Source organism: Rousettus aegyptiacus, unplaced genomic scaffold (assembly GCF_014176215.1).
Source record: "Rousettus aegyptiacus isolate mRouAeg1 unplaced genomic scaffold, mRouAeg1.p scaffold_m13_p_2, whole genome shotgun sequence".
Lineage (NCBI taxonomy): Eukaryota > Metazoa > Chordata > Mammalia > Chiroptera > Pteropodidae > Rousettus > Rousettus aegyptiacus.
The window spans coordinates 60,745,086-60,771,120 of record NW_023416295.1 but is presented as its reverse complement, the minus strand read 5'-3'; the positions used below and the strand labels follow the sequence as shown (position 1 = coordinate 60,771,120).

Sequence of the window (26,035 nt, the reverse complement as noted above, 5' to 3'; positions counted from 1 at the left end):
TGCATACATATACACAATATTCTTATATATAGTCAGGTAGAATGTTAAGGATTTTTAAGAAGGAACTATAAAGAAAAAAGGAGGAGTTTATTCCTTATCCTCAGGCTTAGACACTGTTATTTTATATTGGCTTACTAATTTAATCTTGTCTAGGTGAGCAAGCACCCACAGTATGGCTTTGACCTTATAATGTAACCAGAATTCCTTTTTTTAGGAAAAACAAGATTTAGATAATAAAAGCGAGGGTATTTTTGAAAATATTTTATATAGATTTAAGAAAGAATCGTTCATTTAGACATACACCGTACTGACATTTGAGCATTGTGTTAATTTTTGTGACAGCATTTAAATTTTAGAATTACCATAATTTTTTGGCACAGAAAGTAAATGCTTATTAAATGAATATTGACTTGTGCCTTGTATGTTTTGAATGGTGAGTTCCTAGAATATTTGAATGCTTTATTGAGGGCAAAGTATATGATGGATTTTGGAAATTTTAATGGCTTATTTGCATTTTTTAGTCAACACTTTCAATTTAATTCTTGTGATTGTTAAAGTCATCCTTTATTATAACATATTATTAGTATCCTGGTTGTTTTTATTATTATTAACATACAGAAAATGCCCAGAGGCAGTGGAAAACTCAAAACTCAGTATAAATTAATGCTAAGCAATAAGATTTAAATAACTATGAGTAAATACAAAGATCAGCAGCTGGTTTATACAGATGGCCATTAAAATGTTGGAATGCCCCAAACATAAACATAAGGAGGAGCGGTAGGAGGCAGGTAGTGATTGGATATGTGATCTCGAGGTTAGCTTGTAGTTTGGGTAAAACATTGTACTTTTTTTTTCTTCCACCAGAGATTTTCTCCATGAAAAAATAATTATCAAAATGTTCCATTTTACATTATAGTGCTTCTTGTAGCAAATTTACATTGGTTTATTTTGATAGCCTGAAATTATTGCTGGAGCTTCTGAAAAATATCTGATTTAAAAATCAAATAACCATTTAGGTAATAGAAAATCTGAGTCCATTTTATGACACTAAATTGAAGAATTGATATAATTTCATTTTTCTGAACTCACTGTTGAAATATGTGAGTTTCCTCTGTAGGTTACATCTGATCATTTGAAATATAAACCTTACTAACCTTAGTTTCATGTTTTCAGCATCATAGATATTGGCAATATGTTAACCTTACTTCAAGAAATGCATTCTGATTAATATTTAAGACAAAACAGGAAAATCGTACTTTTGTGATTGCACTCTTTTTTCTCACCATCCATAACCAGTTTCCAGTTTTGGGTTTTCCCCCAACCCTACTCATCACCCATATCAGATACACACACACACACACACATATATATATACTACCTTAACATACCTTATTCCATGAAATGTGAAAATGTAATTATCAGGAAATGCAGCAAAGCATTCCTACTATTTGAACTTAATCTATATTTTTGCCCTAAGAAATCCTACCCAGTAATTTTCTTATTTTCTTGATGTTGTGACTTTACAAAGAATCCGTAAGAAGGTCAACCCAATGCCCAGCACCAAGAGGTGAGTACTAAAATGAAATAATACCTCTATAACAACCAACCAACAACGACAACAAAAAAGCAAACTTTCTTGGTAGCAGAATGTCTTGAGACAAGAAGAAATGCATGTTATCACTTTATCTGATAATTTCCAAAATGTGCTGTATGCACTCAGGAGTGCACAAGATACTCATTGTAGTGGAATAAGAAAAATACCAGAAATCAAAAAAAAATTTGACCTTAAAATTTTCTAGTTTTGATTTGTTGTAATACCCATATTCCTGCTTATTCATTTTTAATTGAAGAACATGACCAAAAAGAAAAACAAAGACTTTTAAGAAAGTATACTAGAGATTTAAAATAGAATTCAATCCAGAGAAAATAATGGGTTAAGTGCTAATTAAAGTGGTTAAACTGTAAACCTTGTCATAAAAGTGGGGAATCCACTACAGCTCCTATAGACCTTTCTAAACTCTTTTATCATCAGAAAACAGACTCCATGCTTCAAACAAATAGCAAGGAGTGTGTAGTAGTAAGGAGTATATCATCAACAAGAGATGGTTATATAATCAAGGGTTAAGTCATCATTTTTCCCTTCACATAAAAGGAAGAGGAGGACACAATTATATGAACTTATAAAAAATACCTCTATGGAGAGGACAATCTGACAGTAACTGTGGCCTTTGCTTTGGGGGACAGAGCCACTTTGTGACTACTACACAGGAAAGGTGAAGGGAGGAAATATTTTGAATTTATTTTGGTCTATTGTCTAAATTCTTACTGCTTCCTTCCATTGGCCAAATTCAATCTGAAGCCAAATAATAAAGTCTGGATGTAGTTCACCCAGGTTAGCCTTCTGGAGAATAGTTTCAGAAAGATAAGAGTTGTGTTTACATCTGGAGGAACAAATTGAAAATTTCCTGCATTTCACTCCTCTTCTCAGCTTTCTACTCTCTTCCAGATGAAAAATATGTGTCTCTAATACAAAAGATACACAAATCTCATCGACTACTATATTCTTATGAATTGATTTCTTTCTAGTTATGTTTCCAAACAAAATCTAAAATGTTAGCACATCTCAATATAAAGTGATAAAGATATAAGGTAATATAGATAAAAGTGGGGAAAGGAATTCATAATTAACATAAAATATAGCTGCTATAGTCTCAGGACTTATGTGACTACTCATGAGGTCTTAGATAATAATTTTATATTCTTTTAGCTCCATCCATTCAATGTGTATCCTAAGCTCTATCTGTAGCTAGTCTGTATAGTAATCTTTACCTGGTGATAAGATCCTGTGATATAAGCCTTTGATTGGTCCGCCTTTATTGCTTTGCGTCATTGTTCAATTATCCAACCTATTACAGAAGCGAGGCACTCCAGAAAAAAAAGAAATCTAGATTCCAGAAATAGTTATCTTTGCCCCATTGCGTGGCAGCAATCTAATTTCCTGTTGGTAAATAACATCAATCACCTTAACCATTATTGTGGTTCTTTTCTCTGCCAGTAAGTTCAACAGCTTGAGGAACTCATAATGGCCAGAGGGAAAACTAAATTTCCAATTTAACAGAGCCATGATTGTGTTCTGTAGTGGAAGCATTTCTCACGTGGAAACTGGTACCCTTCTACCCATAGAACCCGAGGTTATAGGGATGGAAAGTAAATGTTGGTTTAATGGGTTATTTGCTAAAATATTTCACTCTCATTTCTTTGATTGTTAGACCTGTGCATTCTGTCTATAAGCGATAGGATATTATACATTGAATATTTGTTTAAGGTGTATAACATCCTGTGGGAAGGCATCACAAATCCACAGGTTTTGTCTCCCAAATGATGCACCTGCAGTTTTTGGCAGATTATTCCATTTTATCAAGTTAGCTTCTTATAGATGTTGAGAACATGAGACTAGTGGATTTCTTGGGTGAGTCCATGGTCATATTTCTTTTGCCATAAATTATTTTCCCTGATCTGAAGTGGGATTATATCAAAATCTAAGGAAAATAAGGATTTTGTAAGTCTACAAATGGCAGTGATGACAGAATTGTGGTCAGAGAAGACAGATTCCAGATATCTGTCAAGAAGGCAGTTTTTCCCAGAATGGTGAAAGGAGTCCAATAGAATCAACTTTATATCAGTTATTCCAAAATGGCACCACATGACTGGCTTTGTGTTGTCTTCTGCTATTGACAAGTTGGGAGGCTGTAATCATATCAACTGTGGTGAGAAGTTCATGTTGTCAAAACTATGCAGTCTTCATCTGAGCTATCCTAGCCTATTAGTACTTCTTCCTTCCATTGAACAACTGAAAAAACTGATGGCTACAAGAAGGGTAATTTTGTCCATCTGATTATTGAGACGATCCTCTGCAGTAGAAGTCATCTCTGGAAGATCACATGAAATATTAATATCTATTCGTTGTGTTTGTTTCAAGAGGATCACTCATATATACTCCTCCATCAGACCTCCTTTTCATTAGTTTTCCATTCTTGTTCTTTTAAGTCTCTTACCAGCTGCCTAACCTTTTATCTACAGCTCATGGATTCATGTAGATTCCTACCTGAAGCCATTTCTCCCTTCACACAGTATTCAGTCAAAGTTCCTCTTTGAGGTTCTGCCTGATAGGTAGATTTTCTTTCACCCACTGATTTTCAGGACCACCCCTGAATGATTGTGAAAAAGCTGCTTCTAGCAGGTGCAAGCATAGAGGGTAGATTGTAATTTAACCTAGTCTTATACTGTTACTTTCTTCATTAACCGGTGTAGCACATTCTCCAAGACATTATAGTAGTGACTGAGAGAGCCAACCCTCAGCAATTCCGCAGAAAGGGAACCAGGTAAGTAAATCCCTCAATCTCATTAATTTCCTAGCCCATCATACCTGCCAGTGCCTTTTGAAACAAAACTCAAAGGGTAAGAGAGCCTAGTTAATGTGAACATGGAAGTTAGCAACCTAGGACACAGCTGGAGGTGGTGCAGAGTGCAGCCTGGTAGGTTAAACAAAAGACATTCAGAACCTCGACCATCAGCAAAGCCTCACAATCCAGCAGTAGATTTAATCTTATGAATTAGAATACTTTAGGGTACTTGAGAAGATTCACTTAATCCAGTATTATTTTATAATTTTTAATTGCAGACTTTTGTGACAGAGTTTTTTTATTTTTGTTTTTTGTTTTTCACTCCCCACGGGGACTCATAACAACCAAGTAATAGCTGCCTCACCTTATCTGTGACTAATATTATTAATAAATTTTGAGCATTTTAGACATTTTTTACAACTTTAAAATAAGTAAAATGTTATATTCAGAAGTTATTTTAAAAACATTAATCTACTTCTGCAGTTAGATATACATTCAATGAATGCACTGCTCTTTTTTCTGTGTGTATTTTTGCAAACTTGATGAATCATATGTGGGATGATATATCAGATTCTGAAAGTTTATTATTGTGTATCTTAGGAACAATTTATAATAAATTTTGGGTTACAAAACTGGCCTCTTTAAAATGGCCACTGTTCCACTTTTGATGTCTCCTTACAAAGGGCTTCCCAAAGCATCTTGAAGCCAAAATTGGTGCTTTGGTTCTCAAAGAATTTCTTTTCGTGGGGGGGTGGGCAGTGTAGGCAGAGGCAGAAGTTGGAAGTTTTCCTGTTCAAAACTAAAACTAAGACTATTACTAGAGCCACTGCAAGTTGAGGACCATTCAAATACTTTTAATGAGAAAGCTCATTCTTAATGCAGAAGGAAATAATTTCATATTTCAGTATGACTTTATTACCTTAGTGAACACTTTAAAAGATGGATCAATTGTTTCCAGGAAGCATTTATGACTGTAGCATGTGCCAAGCAAGCTCTTAACTGTATAAAGGATAGCATTGGCTTTAATAGATGTGTGAAATATTTTGTAAGGATGATTGTGAAAGGAAAGTGAAAACATTTTATATTTATGTAGGATTTTGTTTATTCCTAAAAAAGAACTTTGCTACTTGTCCTTCCCAGCTACTCAATGTTTTTATTATCTGTAAATTGTGGCAAATTTTCCATGAGATACTTTCCCGCTAAAACAAACCATAATTCTTTTTGGGTCCTCTTCTACCTGCTTGTCTTCTTATGTACTTTAAGAAGATTTTCTTCCTTCAGGAGCCCCAACCAACACTAATCACTTCTTTGTCATACCCCAACATCTACTAACTTCACTCGATTAATGTCACTGTAAAAGCCAGGTTTTATTTCATTCACTGAAACTAGATTTTTGATTAATATGTAGCTGCAAACACTTTATTCAGTAATGTCAAATTGATTTCGAAAATACAGATAATGCTTAAATGTGAAAACTAATTTACCAAATCAGTTCAAATCTTCATTGGTAACATGCATAGACATCATATAACTTTACTTTTTTATAGAAATAAGCTAATTTTGTAATGTTTCATAATCCATTTTTTCACTTAAGTATAACATGAACATATTCTACATTTTTATGGCATAATTTTTCTATAGTGTAATTTTAATTACTGCATAGTTTTCTTTGTATAGCTATAGCACAGTTTATTTAGTATTTAGCACAGCAGTCCCTAACTGTTTGGCATCAGGGATGGGTGCTCCTGTTAGAATCTAATGCCTAATGATCTGAGGTGGGGTTGAGGCAGTGATGCTAGCACCAGGAGCAGCTGCAAATACAGATGAAGCTTCCCTGGCTCGCCTGCAGCTCACCTCCTGCTGTGCAGCCAGGTTCCAAACAGACTACAGACTAGTACTGGTTTATGGTCTGGAGATTGGGGACCTTTGAGTTTGCATATACACAGAGAGAAAGAGAAGAGGAGAATGTACTTTTATTTTTGCTTGCATGTACGAACACATCATATTACTTTAATCATCTATGCAAGTGTAAACTTAAGGCGTATCTATATTTCCTTAGGATATATTTTAAAAAAATAATTCTTGAGTCATAATTTATAAGCTATGTTTCATTGTCTTGTATAGAATATTCTAGGAAGATATGATATAAACATCCACTACAGTACGTATCCCCTTTGGCATATAATGTTGCATTTAAACAACATTGTAAAATTATTTAAATATTTTACTTTACAGACAATAAAGGCTGAGTAACTGATCTATGATTGTAAAGCTAATAGATGCTCATATTTAGGTAGCTGTATTGTAGGTTATTATTGAGAGTCATTTCTAATAGTTGTACAAAGTATTATTTTTACTGAAAGTTATCACTGGGGATTAAAAATAAATTAATCACATGCTTGCTTTATTTAAATGGCGGTTTCTTTATCTTCTTAGGATCAGATCTGTGATCTAATTGAACCTCATCAGGCTGTAGTCTCCACACATTTTAATTGTATGCCACTATCAGTAGAAATTTTTAGTTTGTACTAATGTATATAAATTTACTTACAATGCATACATATATTATTCTCAGCCCAAATATTAAATTCTAGGGAGGACTGATATTTATTATAAAAATAAATATGAAGTAGAGGATTTACTTCTTTTCAAGGAATAAGTTTACACCCCTCTGAGATGGGGAAAACCTCTACCTGAATCACTCTGCTCATCAGTCTTTTGATAGAACTGGATTATCTCAAGGTTTCCTTCTACGTTTTTCAATTTATTGAAAACTGATCGAACAATACCAGGCACCAGGATGAGTCAAAACTGAAGTAGACTATCTTGGTGAGTCTTCATAGATTAAAGGGGAAAGAACAAGAGCACAAAAAAAAATAAAATAAAATAAAACTATCAAATGTAACAGGCCTGAAATCCCAATGGTTTAGAAAAATGGTTATTTTTTTCTTATGTAAATAATGCAGTGGGTATACAATAGTCTTTCCTTATTCTCTAGGGATATGATTCAAGACCCCCAGCGGATGCCTGAAATGACCAGAGTACAGAACTCCATATATACTGTTTTATCTATCCTATGCATATATGCCTATGGTAAAGTTTAACTTATAAACTAGGCAAAATAAGTGATTGACAACAATAACTAATAATAAAATAGAGCAATTATAACAACATACTGTAATAAAAGTTGTGTGAATGTAGTCCCTCTCACTAAATATCTCATTGCACTCACTCTTCTTGTGATGATGTGAGATGATGCAGTGCCTATGCGATGCGATGAAGTAAGGCATGCACAATGGTACACACCTGAAAACTTCTTGTGTTCTGGAATTTGCTATTTAATATTTTCAGATTGCAGTTGACTGCAGGTAACTGAAACTGTGGAAAACAAAACTACAGATAAAGGGGGACTATAGCACCTGACCAGCCAGTGACTCTCCTTCATTGGTAGTTCAGACTCCTGTGTTATTACCTTCTTGTGATAGCTTCCAAAGTTGCTACAGCAAGGGAAAGAGCATGAGAAGTCACATGTGGAAGTTTTTAAGGGCCAAGCTGGAAGTGGCACATACCATTTCTATTCTCAGTTATAAGACCACACTAACTACAGGGAAGGCTGGGGAATGTTGTACAGCTATGTCCGCAGTAGAAAGAGAAAATGGGGAAGTGCAATAGTTAGACTCTCTGCCATAACAAATGCCATCAAGAGAGTTGGTAAACACGAGAGGCATGCGGCTACTGCCACCATAATGTGACATACTGTTTTATACTTTTTTTAATAAGTAGAAAAGATGCACTCTAAGATAATGATAGAAAATATAGTAAAATACATAAACCAGTAACATAGTTGTTTATCGTCGCTATCAAGTATTACATACTGTACCTTAATTGTACATACTATACTTTTATACAACTGATAGCATAATCAGTTTTATACCACATCATCATATACATGTGAGTAATGGGCTCTGGATGGCTATGACATCATTAGGCGATAGGAAGATTTCAGCTTCATTATAATCTTATGGGACCACTGTTATATGTGCAGTTTGTTGTTGACTGAAATGTCATTATGTGGCATGTGACTCAAATGTCATTTTTGAGTCAAATTAATTATCATTCTTAATTATTTAACCATGTAATTAGGAAGAAAACAACTTATAACATTTTACATTAATCTATTTTTATAATTTAGACAGCTTTGAAATTGGGATATTTCTGTCTATATTTAAATCAATAATCTAGATATCATAGTATGTAGATGCTTTCTCTATTACATTTGCCTAAAGAGTAGAAAAGTAGCACAGGTAATTTAATGACACTTTTTTTTTTTTTACTTTGGCCGTGGATGAACATGGTATTCATGGGTGTGTGGGTGTTATTTTTTCTTAAAGCTATGTAGAGGAGAGATAAAGGAATAGGCACATAGGTATGAACACATATGTTAAATATCCATGGTTAACAGAGAGTCCCATGTAGCCTGATTATGTTCTTCACTTCAGAATTAGAAGACTTAGAAGTTGCTTTTAACACTTTTTGTGAGATAAAAACTTTGAAAAGGAAATCCTAGAAATGAAAGTTACCTTAATGCATACCTAAGTCCAACATCTCACCAGCAGCAGAAATTCACCTGGAGCCAACTCCAACAACTTCACTTGATTTCATAGACAAAAAACTTACTAGCTACTAAGGGACATACTACCATTAGATTTTCTTTTTTTCTTAAATTGAGCAAAATATGTTTTCTCATAAAATCCCTGCCATCATTTCATTTTTACTTCTTTAAGTAAATGAGACTCATTATAAACTTTAATGTGACAACTTTAAATAGTTTGATGTGAATAAATATATATATATTTTATTTTAAATTTTCCCTATTCTTACCACTTTTAATATGTGAGAGGGTTTCCAGGCTGATCACCTTCCCGATACCCATATCTGAAGATCCATAGAGATGCCTGTCCTTTTTTGTAGTTTGACTCATGCCATACCAAAGTCAGGATAACTATTCACAGAGAATAATTAACCGGAAGATCAATTGTGTATTAGTACTAGTAATACCAGTTTTGATGTTTTATAATTTTGAAGATTCAGTCAGAAGAAAATCTTCCTATTGTGTTTTATCCTAGTTTTGACTATGTTCTTATATTATTTTATAATTTATATTTTAAATTATAACTTGTTATAATTTATAAGTTATTTTCACATCAATTTTGTTCTTTTAAGTTTTAACAATATTTTTAAATGTTCTGGGTTCAAATGTTTGTCCTTTAAAATATGTGGAAATTAAATTCAGTAAGATTGATATGTTAGGAGCCATCATGTAGCAAAACATTGAAAGATTCAAGATGAGGCCACATTCCTTTCACTTTAACTTAATTTAATATTATTATGAAGAATAAGTATATTAGGTATATTAGGAGTGACTGGAACCTTGTCTTATTATTATATGTTAACATACATACAAACATATGTGTGTGCTCCCCTCCCCGCTGCACACATTGAAACAGGTATTTTATAGCTAGACAGGACATTAGTGTAGCGATTACTTGGAGGGAATTGTAAGAACATTAGCCTGTATATTGAATCTTGAGTTCTCTTAATAAGTAGTCAAGCCCAAGATATTGCCATGAAGTTCCAGTTATAAAGTGCATAGTCTTCAAATCCAACTTGACCTTTGAAATTATATATCACCACTATGAGAGTTCATTTTACTTATTTGAAAATGCTTTGACGAAGGAATCAAATTGCAATGGGGATAAAAGATTATTGACATTGCTTGCTTTTACAGTTATAACGACAGTAGTTATGTGAAATATCAAAACATTTAATTGGATGTGAAAATAAATAAATCTTGGTATATTTTCAAAAGTACTCTTTTATTTTGCACAACTAGATCTACCCAGTGTTCAACTTCATCTCTATCTCTAATAAGTGTATATAAAAGTATGTCAGAAAAATTTTAACTTGTGGCATTTTGTATTACATAATTATTAAGTCTTAATGATTAGTAGGTCATATTGTATACCTAGACTTGAAAGACAACATTCAGTATTGAGTTAATGAATTAAAGTACATGGTTTCTTTAGTGTAGTATGTGATTGGTAAATAAGCAATAAAGATTTGATGATTGCATTATTAAACCAGTATATAAATAATGCACTTGAGAATGAAATTCAACACATCAGGTTATTTATCAGTTCATTATCTGTGTGTTTGTCTGTATGTGTGTACCTGTGTGTCTTACAGCTGTTATTTCAAGAAACCAAGAAGGGCCAGGAGAAATGGGAAAGGCTGTGCTGATTCCTAAAGATGACCAGGAGAAAATGAAAGAACTGTTTAAAATCAATCAGTTTAATCTCATGGCCAGTGATTTGATTGCCCTTAACAGAAGTCTGCCAGATGTAAGATTAGAAGGGTAAGTTTACATGTGTTTTATAATCTTATATATTTCACAATATCACAGAACTTCAGTTAACTCAGATTATTTCAGTTCTATAAATATGCAGTTCTGAATAACTATGCCATAGCAAGACTTTACTGTGCATGCATATGATGTAAAATAGGAACTATTTTTTTTCTCTGGAAGAGCACAAAGATGTCATTCAGGAAAAAACATTGTAGAACACACAAGCCTAACAGATTTCTCTGCATGAGTTGTTTTCTTGTTTGTTTGTTTTGCTTTGCTTTGCTTTATCTTGGCAAATATAAAGCAAACAAGCTCTTTGATAGATTATTTTCTTGCCTGCATACACAGCTCTTAAACTTTCCTCTTAAAAACTATATGCTTTGTTATTCTAGCATAAAAGTAGCCTATTGCCTGTATAATTCTTTGCCTCTTTAAAAAAATATTTACTATGGCTTCCAGCAATTTATATTGCTATTTATACTTAGACTACCCAATTATTGACCATGGAGAAAATATTCACTTGGAAATAATACTGAATGAAAAATTAAGCTAAAAATTTAACTTGCATGTAACAGTAAGCTATGCTTGATAGTTAAACATATTTTAAGTGAATTTTATACAAATTAGAATATTTAGTGGCAGTATTGTCATCCTAGTTTATAGCCCTTATAAAGCAAAGTCTTGTCACTCATAAAAATATTTCCTGAAATTTTAGATAATTTCTGAGTTTACAAGTATGGTCCAGAACCTCCTTTAATGTAAACAGAAGTCGTTATTTTAGATGTGTAATTACTTTCTCTAGATACAACAAAATCATAGCTAATGCAAATGAAGTTTGCTACATACAATTGTTTTTTTACAGTAGTTATATAATGATATTAACATCATATTACTGAATCTGATTTTTTGCTCCTTTCTGAGTTACTTTAAATAAGCCTAAAATAGAGTAACCAAAACCTTACTGATATGCTGGGACTGGGTTGTTAGAAAGTTTGTTTGGTAGCTAAATAACTGGTTTTGTATACCGTCGTGTGCTTTTGAGATGTCTCTTTCAACAAAACCACAAATAACTACATATCATGGATATTTTTGGTCCCTTGCACATGGTCGAAACACAAATGTTACATTTGTGCCTTCCAAAGGCCTAAATAATTTTATAGGTAGTTCTGTTCATATTTGTATGTTTTTGTATGTATATAGAAACATTGTATTTTAAAAAGCACAATAAGCGTATTCATCTGAATAATTAAAATCTTTTAGATGCTAAGTTTACATTATAATGCTGCACTTATACTTTGTTTTATATACCATGTTATGAGAAAATGGGTAAATCGCATACTTAGGTATTCAAGAGGCCATGTGAACATAGTTCAAACTTTAAAAAGTATTTACTTTCAACTATTATAACATAAATTAAATATTGTTGCAGATCTGGAATGATTAAGGTAAGAATTGATTTAGTACAGAGTCATCACTTTAAAAAAAGGAAAATTTTCATCAAGAGGCCATTTAAAATATTTGTGACAAGTGCAATATCTTTTTTTAAGAATCACGTCACATATTAAGTCCTTGAATAATTAACCCTTAAATTCTGGAACAACTCAACATTTTAAAAATGGAAGATTCAAATAGCTTAGCATTAAAAAGTACCAGAATGCGTAATTACTGTGGATAATATGATTTAAATTTTGAGATTTTGTAAATAGTCTATAAAATAATATTAGTGAAGTAAATAATTCTCTATTTTATTTTTATATCACACCACAATGTATGCTATCAGTAAAAAAAAAACATAACACTCAAATATCTTAGACAAATCATAAAGTACATGTAAGGTTCACTAGGGATATTTGCAAGTCTTTTTTTTGCAAGTCATTTTGAATGACTCAATTGTGTGACTGCCTGGGAACAAATGTTGGAAAACACACCATGAATCAGATATCCAAACTGTTATTTAAAAGATGTCAAAATCTGTTAATACTCATTTGATGTAGAATACATGTTTTTTTTTTTTTTTAATTTTGGTATTAGTTAGTTACAGTTCAGTTTTTGAGTAGTTATATCTTAAAGATATATAGACACATTAAGCTAGCCTTAATGATGACTGATATAAACTATATACAATATAAAAGATGGGATTCACGAAAAAATGGTTTAAAATAAGCCTACATTATTTAATGGAAAATTTGAGTTGATATTTATTTAGAAGTGTCTACACTTCCAAAACAGTGAATTCATTCAAATATCTTAACATATTTTAATAGAATACACCCTTAAAATGGCTTTACTAAATTCGGAAGTTGTCCAAATTGTTTAATGTTGTGTTTGGCTTTAATATCAATCAACAAATATTTGAAGGTGTTTTCAGAGGAATAAACCCTAAGTAAATATCGCATGTTTTCAAAGAGAAGACGTTAGGTAAAAATAGTTTTACTTGGAGGCAATTGTGATGAGATATCAGGATAAATTGAAGTTTAGTTTTGAAATGTCCATTCCGAGAGATGTTTAAATACTTAATTTACTTATTCACTTAATATAGTTAAGTTATTATTAGTAGTAATACACTTATATGTAATCTTTAATTATTTGAGAGATATGAAATAATTGTGTCACAAATAATCATGATACTTGGATATATTAAGTTCAATCAAGGCTAAAGGCCTTTTACTACATTTCTTACTTTCTTGAAGGTCCTCAGTTTTGGGGATTCTTGCTGAAGTCTGTATGTATGTATAAATAAAATTCCAGGCAGATGTAATCAATCCTCTCTCTCCTTTGCCCATTCTCTGTAAGTTGAAAAAAAATTGTGATGTCATAAAATTCTGATTCAGAACTTTGAGAAAAGGTATTTTTAACCTGATGTGTTGATGCATCAGCATTAGTGATTGTTAGCATACTTCTTATTAATTATGGGTCTAAGACTTTATAATTTATATAGTTCGGATTTAAGAATAGGGCCTAAATTATTTCTGTTTTCAAAAAGCAAGTAAACAGATTTTATTTTATTTAGTTTTTAACATAAGATCTTTATGTTACTATTTAGGAGAGGGGGAGAGAGAAAGAGAGGGAAATTCCAAATTAAAGAAATATATTGAAAAATTATAAACATTATTTCTGAGCCCCTAATATGCTAATATGTGCCAAGTACTATTTTAGGTACTATGCATATAGCAGTGAACAACATTAAGTCCCTGCTTCATGGAACTTAAAACAAATTAAAGAATGAAGAATGATAAGAGATAGAGAGTAAAACAGAGAGAGAAAGCCTCTTTGAGAAACACATTTGAGTAAGTTGAGCGGACTTTAAACACCTAAATATTGTAATTTATTTATACCATACACAGCTGTTAAATATTTACTGTGTTCCTAGAACAGATAATGCTAGAAATATGAGACCAATGAATATATAAAACTCTCAAAAAAGAAAACAACAAACAGAACAAACATTCAGTAAATGATAGACGCATGCATTTGTTTGTGTGCGCGTGTGTGTGTGTGCATGTGTGCGTGCGTGCATTTGTATTATTTTTGAAAACAGTGTTTGAATTTTATTTCCATGAAAATCAGCAAAAAAATCACATTTTGGTTTGCTAAGGTTTCTATAGCCAATGTTATCCCATGGTCTATGGTTTACTGGAAATAGAGAAAATTATATGACTGATAATAATCAGTGAGATGGATACATGACTCTATTCCATTAAATGCAAAACAAGGGGAACAAAAAGCCAACTACAGAGATTTTTTTCACATAATTAGGAGGAAAATCTCTAGATGTGGAACCCAAACACATAAATTTAATATCTATTGCTTACTATTGGATCTGAGTAAATCATTAATTTTCAAGCTCTCAATTTCCTTTCACTGATTAAACAAACTAATCAATCAGTCAACCAACCAACCAATCTTTGTCATTTACCTAATACAAGTTTAGCTTTGAGAACAAAAGTAAATGGATATACCAGGCCCTGATTATCAGGAGTAAAAGAAAATACATTTACTTAAATAACTAACTACAATATTGTATAAAAACACCAATAATTGCAAATATGACAAAGTAAGAATAGGATTGTGCTGAGTTCCTGGTGAAATTTTTGTGTTTTTTATTATTAATATTATTTTGTGGAATTCTCTTATGTCTTATTCTCCTTTTTTGGACTAAACAAAGTAATTTTTTAAGCAATCAATTTTGCCATTTACTCTGTAATTCTGTTTGAATAAAAAATTAATAGTAATTATTGGGTGAATATTTATATTAAAAAAGCTATGGGTAATTAAAACAAAATGTTAAGGTTCTTTAGCATTTACTTATATTCAGACATTTAATAGCACTTCAAGTTCTGTTATTAAGTTATTTGAAGGATATAATGCAGCTGGCATTTAAATATGTTTTGTCAGGGAAAAATGAAGAAATAGGAAATTTATTTCAGCTATTTATATCATAGACCAAATAACTGCTTTTTATGTATGCACGCTTATACACCAATAAAGAAGAAAAACTCTGGCAGTTTTTCATTATTAGTGGAAGAAGAGCAGTAGCATACAAATTCTGAATAAGTTGCCCTCAAAGGCAAAGAGTTTATTTACTACATAAAACAGAAATAAACCATAGCATACATTTTTTCTGTGCTCAATCTCATAAGTGTACCTGCCCATTTATATCAGTTGCCTTTCTCATAAATTAAAATATGATAAAAGTAACATTGATTGCACAAAGGAGAAATAGAAAATGAGAATATTAATTGGATTTCTGATCTCTGTTCCACATCTTTTCTTTTTAATTTCAGAATTGCTATAGTTTTCATATGCTGGCAAAAATTTTGCCTGTGAAGATAATTTTTTATAATACTTTGATTTATGTCATATACTCATGTGTGGAATTAATTTTAGTACTCAAATGAAAAGTGGTGTGTAAGAATGTCTACCTATTTATGTGTGTATATAAATACATATATATGTATATATCTATTTGAAGATGATGGAAATCATAAGTATTATTATTATCTCATGTAGTAATATTGTTACATTATAACTTTTCTCTCCAATAAGAAAGTTGAGTAAACCATTACTAGGTATGTTCTTAGGAACATATTTATTTGTGTGCCACTGTAGGCAGGAAGTATGTTACATAACTCAATTTACACTTGAACTACCTCTCAAGAGTTTCCTTACTTAATTTCTAACACTATTGAGATTTTTAAACTGTGGTAAATTGTATATAAAATAAAACTTACTATCTTAACTATTTTTAAATATACAGTTTATTAGTATTAAGTATGAAGAGGATCAGAATATGCCTTCCCCAAAATACCACTGTGGCATAAAAATTTTTTTGAAGTAAAGGCAATTGAGATAAAGCAGATGGAAGTAAACCTCTCTGCCCTCTCCATCTGCCTAAAAGGAAGGTATAAATTTCCCTGATGAAGGTATCCCTCTTCCTCAAACTAGGATGGGAACAAGAACCTTTGTCACTGGAGGTTGAGATGGTGCTGAGATGACTGAATAATCTAAACCTTAATGAATAACCCTTATCTCCCATTTGTTTCCCCTATATATTTGCCTTCCCATATTTTACCACACCTAGAAGCCCAGAGATCTTCTCCTTTTATTACTTCACCATTTATCACCCTTTTTTAAAATGATATCTCAGCACTAGAGTTTAAGTACTTCTTTGAGTATTTATTTTCTATGAAGGCTTTCATGTACATAAAAGCTAAAATATTAACATCAAATAAAATCTATATGCCTTTTCTCTTGTTATTGTTTTATTTTGTCAGGTTAATTTGCAGGCTCCAGGTAAAAAACTCAGGAAGGTGGAGAAAGTTTTTCCCCTCTCTTAAAAGTATGTTCACGTTGTTGTGTAACCGATTTTCAGAATTGTATTTATCTTACAAAATTGAAACTCTATATCTATTAAACAACTCTACATTTCCCATTATCCCCAGCCCCTGGCAACCACAATTCTAATTTCTGTCTCTGAATTTGACTATTCATGGCACCTCATATAAGTGGAATCATACATTATTTGTCTTAGCATAATGCCCTCACATTGTAGCACGTTTCAGGATTTCTTAACATTTCAAGGCTGAATAATATTCCATAATATGTATATATTTTGTCTATACATTCATCCACGTAAAGATACATATTGCTTCCACCTTTTGGCTACTGTAAATAATCCTACTATGAACATGGGTGTACAAATATCTCTTTGAAACCCTGTTTTTAATCCTTTTGAATATATTCCCAGAAGTGAAATTGTAGATCGTATGCTAATCTATTTTTAACTTTTTGAGAAAGCACCATACTGTTTTCCATAGTGGCTATACCATTTTACATTCCAGTACACATGGGTTCTATTTTCTCCATATCTTCACCAACATTATTTTCTGTTTTTGATGGTAATCAACCTAATGGGTATGAAGTAGTATCTTATTGTCATTTTGATTTGTATGATTAGTGATCTTGAATATCTTTTCATATGCTTTTTGATCATTTGTGTATCTTTTTTGGATGTCTGTCTATTCAAGTCCTTTGCCGATGTTCTGATCGGCTTTTGTCATTCTTATTGTTGTGAGTTCTTTTTATATTCTGAATATTAACTCCTTATCAGATATATGATTTGGAAATATCTTTCACATTCGTGGTTGTCTTTTCACTGTGTTGATTTTGTCCTTTGATTAAAAAAGTTTTAAAAATGTTTTTGATATAATACAATTTATCCATTTTTACCTGTTTTACCTGTGCTTTTGGTGTAATATTTAAGAAAGTATTGCCAAATCTAATGTCATAAAGCTTTTCTCGTGTGTCTTGTAAAATTTTATTGTTTTATCTCCTATGTTTAGGATTTTTATCTATTTTGAGTTAATTTTATATATGATGTAAGCAGTGTTATTTATATTATATTTTGACACTATATTTCTTTTAGTGCTCTTCTTCAGCTTTACTCTAACATTTGATATTATCAGTTTTATGGCCAGTACCACAATCGGCTCCTGGTCTTGTTTTGGCAGAGAGATTTCAGCTTGTTCATTGCCTGCTTCTATTTGATTTCTACATTGGCCATCTGGTGATGTTCTTGATACAGTCATAGTTGTTTAAAGCATGTGTTTATAGTGGACAACTAATTGGCGTCATAGAAATCCACCAGCCAATCTCCTGCTTCATTTTTGACCTCTAGTCCAAATTTTCCAACAACATTTGATTCTGCTTGGTTTTCTACTTTTGTATTCCAGTCATCAATAATTATTAGCACAGCTTGTTTTGGTGAGTGCTCAATTTCTTCCTGGATACTCGCACAAAAGCTTTCATTTTCTTCAGCTGCTATTGTTGGAACATAGATTGTGTTAAAAGATTTTCCTAGAAGTCTGGTGAATATTTAGTCCAGTTTTGGCATCATACCTCCTAACTGCCTGTGTTATATCTTGCCTCAGTATTAAAGCCACTCTATTTCCTCTGAGTTTGTCATTTCCAGAGTAGAACACTTTGTAGTTGTCTGACTGTAAATGTCCCATTCTAGTTCATTTTAGTTCACCAAAACCAAACACTAAATATTTAGATGTTCCGTTTCTTGCTTTATAATTTCATGTTTACCTTGACTCATGCTTCTTATGTCCCATGTTCTGATTGTATCTGTTGTGCAGCATTGTACTTTGCTATCACCTTTGTACACATCAGCTGATAGCTGTCCTTCTGGCTTTGATCTAGTTGTGTCACTAGCAACAAGACTATTTGTACTTGTTCTCCGCTCCTCTCCATTAACCGTTTAAATGCTTTCCAACCTGGGAGTTTCATCTTTCAGTACTAGCTCATGTTTCATTTTGGAATGTTTAACATAGAATTTTCAAGGTAAAAAAGATAGAAAGAAGAAAGAAAAAAAAAAACAAATAAGAAAAAGAAAATGCAATAGTGATTTGCCATTGCCTTCTGCTGCTCAGGGTGTGGGTCCAAACCACATGTGCTTGGTTCTGAGGTGTTGCAATCACCACCGCCTACAAAATGTAAATGTCCCTGCAGTTCCACACTTGCAGGGGCACTTAAATACACTTTTAATTTTGGTAGTGAAATTAATTCCACACATGTGCACATTAAATAAATCTAAATATTATAGAAACTGTTATCTTTATAGGCTAAGTTTTTGCCAGCATATGAAAGTTGCAGTAATTCTCAAATTAGAAAAAAAAAAAGATGTGGAAGAGAGATCAGGAATCTAATTAATATTCTCATATCTGTTTCTCCTTTGTGAAATCAATGCTACATTTATCTGTACTTTGTTAGCATAATTGGGTAAAATATAATTTTTAAAAATTTGTGATTCTAATATTTCTAAAATTGGCTCTTATAAGTAGATTTTATGGCTAAAATGTATACCTTTTCATTTACCAAATGAAAAAAAAACCTAATTTAAAAACTAAAGACCATTTCTTAACATTGGCAGATCAATTCAGGTTAAGAAGGCATATAGTTCTGCTATTGCTAGAAAAATACTATGTGACAGGAATATTTGACTTCTATATGAAATTCTCCTCATTATTTTTTTCCCATGGACAGATGTTTTCTGTACACACATTCGTGCCTGAAGGAAATGTTAAATTGTTCTAATGCCAACTTACAGTGCTATTTTACTGAGGAAGAATTTGATTTCATAATATTGCTTAATCCATGAGAGTAAGACATAGTTTTATTGACATGGGTAATGTTGACATATGTCTAAAAATTCTATTGTAAATTGTCATTAATATTTCCATGGTCTTGCAAAGAAGCCAATATGCTTTTTGAATGATAATTGCTTATAAATGATAAAATTTGTATTTTGTCTTTGAGTTTTAATATTTAATATCTTAATATCACTGTGTTTTTGTCACATTAAACATATTGCAAACAATGTTAAAAAATAAGTGTTTAGTTAAGTGTACTCCAAGTGCAACCTGAAAAAGATGAATATGAATAATGGTTATCATTTTAGGATAAGAAATATATCTTTAAAAATGTATTTTCCACTACACATTTATTAATAGCATTTAATGTCTTGCTTCATTTTTCCCCTGAGGAAAGGCATTATTTCTGTTCCTTTTATGTCTTTTTCTTTTTAAGTAATGACACTGTATAGATAAGATAGAGACATTTTCACAAATATCTCATACATAGCTGTCTGGTTATACTTAATGAGATAGTTAATTTTTTAAGATGATGTTCTAAGAAAATAAAATGGAAAGATTCAGTACAAAGTAATTATTTTATCATCATAATATATAAGAGAAAGTTAAATTTTACAATGTAAGTTAATATCTTATAAACACTCATCGACTCTCCTTTCTGACCAGCATTTTGTGAGAAATTAGAGCAAATGTTGCACACAATCTCTATCCTTAATGACCTTATATAACATAATGGTTAGCAAAAGATTTTTCCCATTAATTAATTGATATACATGAAAAAATAAATTCTGTGACAAATGCAAATGTAGCTAATAGTCAATATTTGTTAATTTTTAAACGCTTTCCAACTCCCAGGTTGGAAAGCATTTAAACAGTTAATATCCTTTGGAATTCTAAAGAAAGCCCCATGAATTATATCCTGCGTTTTGTTGTGTTTGTTTTATGGACTAGGAAAACTACTCAAGAGGTTAAATAACTTCTCTAAGATCATACAGCTGACATTTGAATCCAAGCAGTAAAAATCCCGATATGTGTTCTCAACCACTAGAGAACACCAGTGAAGGTAATAGAGAAAAAGACATGCTAGAGAGTTATATTACTAAGAGCTTCATACAAAAACATGAACCACAGGTTAGCCTTTGAGGAATTATGTGTAACATATAGATAGAAGGAAGAACACAGAGATTCCAAGTGGGAGGGAGAGACGAGGAGATGCATAAAATAGGATTATTATATGGTGTGTTGAAGATCTAACATAATAGTGAGTTAATTTTGATGACTACTCATATAGTCATGCTGGCAGTCATACTGACTCATAAAGTCATGATCACTACCCTCAAATTGGCCTCAAATATTATTCATTAATCATATGACCTTTCCCTTGTCTGCTCTCACTTCCACTTTGTAAATTATTATTTTATAACCGCAGCACTTCCCTCACACCTCTCTAATCTTCTCTGGAAGCTTATGATCTTACTTTCTATTTTATTGAGAAAAATAGAAACAAATAGTAGAAAATCTCCACTAGTCCCATCATCAAATCTACCCCTTTACTTGCATTTTTTGTAAGTCTATACTCTGCCTTCTCTCACATTAGTATGGATGCATTGTCCACACTGCTATTCAGAACCAGCCCATCTTTTGCACACCAGATGCCATCCTCTCTTAATTACTCAAGCACACTGCTGCAACAACTCTCCCACCTCTTCAAATATCAATTCTTTTCTTTCTCTTGGGTTATTCCTAACAGCATGCAAACATGCTGTTTATTCTCCCATAAAACAAATATAAGCAAAATACCTGTTTAGACAACATTCACCTCATGTATATGTCTATTTCACTTCTTTTCTTGTTCCAAATCTTCTTGAAAGAATTGGCTATACTCACAGCCTTAAACCACTCCCCACCTCCATTTTGTCCTAAACCCACTATGGCTAACTTTAATCCCCACAATACCATCAAAACTTCTCTTGCAAAGGTCACTAATGATCCATCCCCAGGTCGCTCTGTTTATTGTGAATTCTCAGTCCTCATGTTTCTTGAGCTATCAGCATAATTTGACACCGTTGACATCTCTCTCCTTTTTGAAACAAAATTTTCACTTGACTTTCAAGTCACTGTGTTATTCTAATTTTCTCATACCTCTATGGCTATTCCTTTGTTATTTGCCAGTGCCTTTTCTTCTCTTTCACCTCTAAGTATAGATATGTCCCAAGGGTAAGTCCATGGACTGCTCTGTTTTTCTGTCAGCACTCATTCTCTTGGTAATTTCATGTAGTCTCTTCATTTTAAACATTATCTCAACCTTTAGTCCAGACTTTTCCCCTAGCATTGAGAACTAAACATCTAACAAGGTTCTTGATATCTTCATTTGAATGTCTTAATTATGTGAAACTTAACATGTCCAAAACTCAGCACCTGATAGTATCCTTAAAGCCTCCTCTTTTCAGGCAGTTTATCATCTTAGGAAATGGAAACTCTTCTTCCAATTGCTCATGCCAAAACTTGGAGTCTCATTTGACCACTCTCTTTCTTTTACAACCCACATCAGCAAATTCAAAATATTGGCTCTTCTCATCTCTACCACTATCTTTGGTTGAATCTATCAATATTTTATTTTTCACCTTAATTATTGATAGTAACCCACTAAGTAGTACCCCCTACCCCGTTTGTTTTTTGCTCCTTTTTTTGGTACCTACATTCTCTGATCAACATAATTACAGTCTGAGTGATCCCATTAAAATATGTGTTTGTACTACTACTTTGCTTAAATCTCTCCAGTACTTTGCATCTCTTCCAGAGTAAAAGACAAAGTTCTTTCAATGCCCTACATAACTCTACATAATCTATCTTTCCATTACTTCTCCCACATTCTGTGTTAGTGCTCACACATTTTCTCACTCAGTTCCAGATATAGAAGAACACTGAAACACACCAAGAACACTACCACTTTAAGGCTTTAGCACTTTCACTTTCTTCTTCCTGGGGCTCTTATTCTACATGATTTGTTCTCTTTCCTTCGAGGCCTTTATTCAAATGTCACCTCCTCTCTGATGTCTTCCCTGACCATATTATATAAAATTACACCCACTCATTACACTTTCTATCTCCTTTCTCAGCTCTGTACTTCTCCTTTACTTATTTATCTTTTTTATTATCTGCTTCCTCCCTAGAGAATGTGACAGGAAGAAAAGCTTGACTTTGATTTTGTAATCGAATGAGATCTGTTACAGATTTTTAGAGCAATAACGACATAATGAAAGAAGTGTATATTTGCATTGAGCTAAGTTAGTGTTTTTGTCATTTTTTTTCTAGCCTAGAGCAGAATAAGAAACAAATGGAAATTGAAAATAGTCCAATGTTGGGAATTACTAAAGTGTGCTCTATAAAAGTTCAGGACAAAATTGAAGTAGCTGAAATTTGGTGATACTTAGGAGAAGGCTAACACACGGGTAAATTTAAAGTTAGCAGGGGTCTCTTCCTTAACTTTCATTTATTGAGAAAAACTGGTACAAATTATGATACTAGGTTCTTATAAATTCTCAACCTTTAGTCCCCCTTTCTGAGACTCAAATTAGACTTAAAAAACAAATGACATTATTTCTGTTTTACAATTAAGAAAACGGAGGTGAGAAGAGCCATTTTTGTTTGAGCCAAACTATTGGAAGTGGCTTTTTCTCATAATTTCTTCTAAATTTGCTGCCAGATCCTCCTTCCCAGGCTTTGGATGACTTATATTCCATTTTCTGGCCATTTTAAGCTAGAAGACTCATATTCAAATAGTAAATGGTACAGCCTCATTTTGGCTAACACTGTGTGGCCATCATACTTTCCAGTGTGGCAGGGATCCATATTTTCATTTTTAGTGAGGGGCATTTTGGAGTTTTCTTCACTATACAGTTGCCGACATGGATGGAAGACTTCCAGCAGACTTCTTTCAGTCTTCCCAATTCAGTCTCTGCTTCAGGTTATACACTGCCTAAGCACTTGCTTTTGGGTCCTGCTGCCTTGGCAGACAGCTCTACAGAGCACAACCCCATTGAGAGTCCTTGAGTCCAGCTACCTCCTACCATGCCCACTCATCCTAAGAAACTTATGGCTTCATGACACACAAAAAGGTAGAACTACACTTTTTCAACCACTGATTTACTTTTTCCCAGCCAGATCTCACAGACCCTTCTAAGATGTTTCCTCCCTTGTGTGTTGCTAAACCCCAAAGAAATCAAGTCACAGTTCCTCAAGTACTTTCTCACTGCATTCTATAATAGTCCAAAGCATCATTTCAGGTTTCAGTTTCATAGCCAATAAATATCTTTGCAAAATGAGATGCTGTTGTCTTAAAGACAGTCATTAGTCTCTAAAAGTGAACATCTTGCTATCCTTGTCGTTTGGCTTGGTAAAAGGGAAGTACTTTTCTATTTTGTTCCAGAGGAAGGAAATACTACCACATACTCAATACTTTTGAATTCCCTTACTTCGTTGAACTCTTCTTCAAATTCCTAGAGAGGCTGGAGGTGGGTAATAGAGATTTGTAATCACAGTATCAATTTTGCTGTCTTTCTAGCAGTTTCTTTTAGAACTTGGATTACCTAACATTAGCTGGCCTCAGTTTTGAGACTTGCTGAAATTCTTAGAAAAATTATTTTTCTTGTCCCATTATACCTATCCACCTTATCAGACCGTATACAAGTTGCAAAGCCAGAATTCATACAAGGCTCTCTGACTTCAAAGTTGTATTCTTTCTGGTGTTCCTTATTTGAGTTCCTAGAGGAGGCAGAAGACACTGAAATATATAGAGAGCAATGAGGAGGCAATGTCAAGAAGATTGAGTTCATAAAGGGCAGGCATAAATGTCAATGAATGCACACCCGAGGTCTAGTGAATGTGTACTATTCAACAGAAATAGATATGTCTACATTTAAGGCATCTAGAAGTTCATGCCAAATGCATCTCCAGACCAGGCAATTGAAGTGGATCCTGGAGGAAATGAAAAATAAATGTGAATCTTACGGTGATATCATTTAAGGGAGTCCAGAATTAATATGCATTGTGGTGGGAATGGAGACAAGAGGCAACCACAGGAATGATGCAGTGGGTGGCTGAGACAGATGGCGTTGACTTCAAATGAAAAAACGCAGAGGGTAGTAGATAAATAATGATGAGAGTAGCACTGGGGAGTAAGGAAAAATTGGGCAATTCCATTCCAAGTACCCAGGCAATGTAGGATGAGATAAGACCTTTAAATATTTACTACTTTGACAATGAAATTTATGCAACAGCAAATAACACTTGGAAGAACATTTTTTTTCAGTGTTTTTGTTATAATTCTTGCTACAACCAAGAAGATCAGGGTATAAGAAAAGATAAGGCTGAGCAGAATAACAGAATCAAGTGTATTTTTTAAAAAAACATTTTGCTGTGGTTTCCATCCTAACATAAATACTCTGTATTAGAAACAAACAAACAATAAGCAAACAAACAAACAAAAACAAATACACAAAAACTGAGTTGAAAGAGAAAAGTTTTCATATACTTGGATTTAAGTAATACATTTTTATTGGCAGAAGAACCACTCCTGTGTGTATGTGGGGAAATGTCGATTTAACTGTTCAATTTTTGTGTCATGTACAATTCCAAAATAACATAATAACTTTGAAAAAGACATTTAGTGCCTTTCATAAACAGTTTCAGTCATCTGAAAGTCAGTTCAGCAGTGAGTGATTTTAACAGAAGTAAATTGCTTCAACTGTGTGCTTAATAGACTGTGTCACAAAACTGCAGCCCAGAAAGCAGGAGGCTGAAAGACACGAGGTATACATGAGATATACATGTTTCAGTAATAGCCAGGCTGTGGCAGGGGCTTTCTGGGAGAACTTGGCTAGGGCTATACAGCCATATTATTTATTTTTGATGATTTAGAGGATAGACAAAAATAAGATTTCCTAATAAAGAATATTCATTTATTTTTTTAACATGTACATTGAATATTTGTGTCTTACAAAGAACAAGTTTAAATAGAGTTAGAGTTAAGTAACTCAAGGGTCCCATCCCACTGTGCTTAAAAATGTCAACTGAAAAATAGATGAAACTCATATTTTTCGTCTTCATGAAATTAGAATGATAAAAGTGTTAGTTTGGTGCTACCTTTAAATATGTAAAAGAATTTCACATTGTTCTTCTGTTTATAGTGACCCTTACCTATAATTATGATGCTCATTATGGACTTATATTTCACACTTAAATATTTTATTACATTCAATACACAAAATCAGACCACTTACTGTCATCATCATCACAGTGGTTAGCTGAGTTTCTCAAAATCATTTGTTAAAAAGGACAAAACTGTGTCTCAACCCACATTCTTTTAATACATGAGCATTCCACTATTCATCTCACTGCTGTTGTCCATTTGACACTCATGCTGTGATGGCTGTATCATTTTAGGGTGTTTTCTATTTGACATACAGTAGCTGGAGGCTGTGAATTCTTGGGTGCAGTTGTCTTTTTAATACTTAATATCTGGAGTGATTTGTATTTCTTCAAATTCTATTTTTTTCTTCTTGCTTTAACTT

General features: G+C 32.7%; 1 protein-coding gene across 8 annotated transcripts in view; it reads left to right on the top strand.

Moving 5' to 3' along the window:
* The window catches only part of GALNT13 (polypeptide N-acetylgalactosaminyltransferase 13), a 431,627-nt gene that overhangs the window by 167,334 nt on the left and 238,258 nt on the right, over positions 1-26,035 (top strand). For all 8 annotated transcript variants that reach the window (XM_036237890.1, XM_036237891.1, XM_036237892.1 and 5 more), the window contains one exon: positions 10,650-10,818. In XM_036237890.1, coding sequence (XP_036093783.1) covers positions 10,650-10,818 — 169 coding nt within the window. The remainder of the gene's footprint in view (positions 1-10,649; positions 10,819-26,035) is intronic.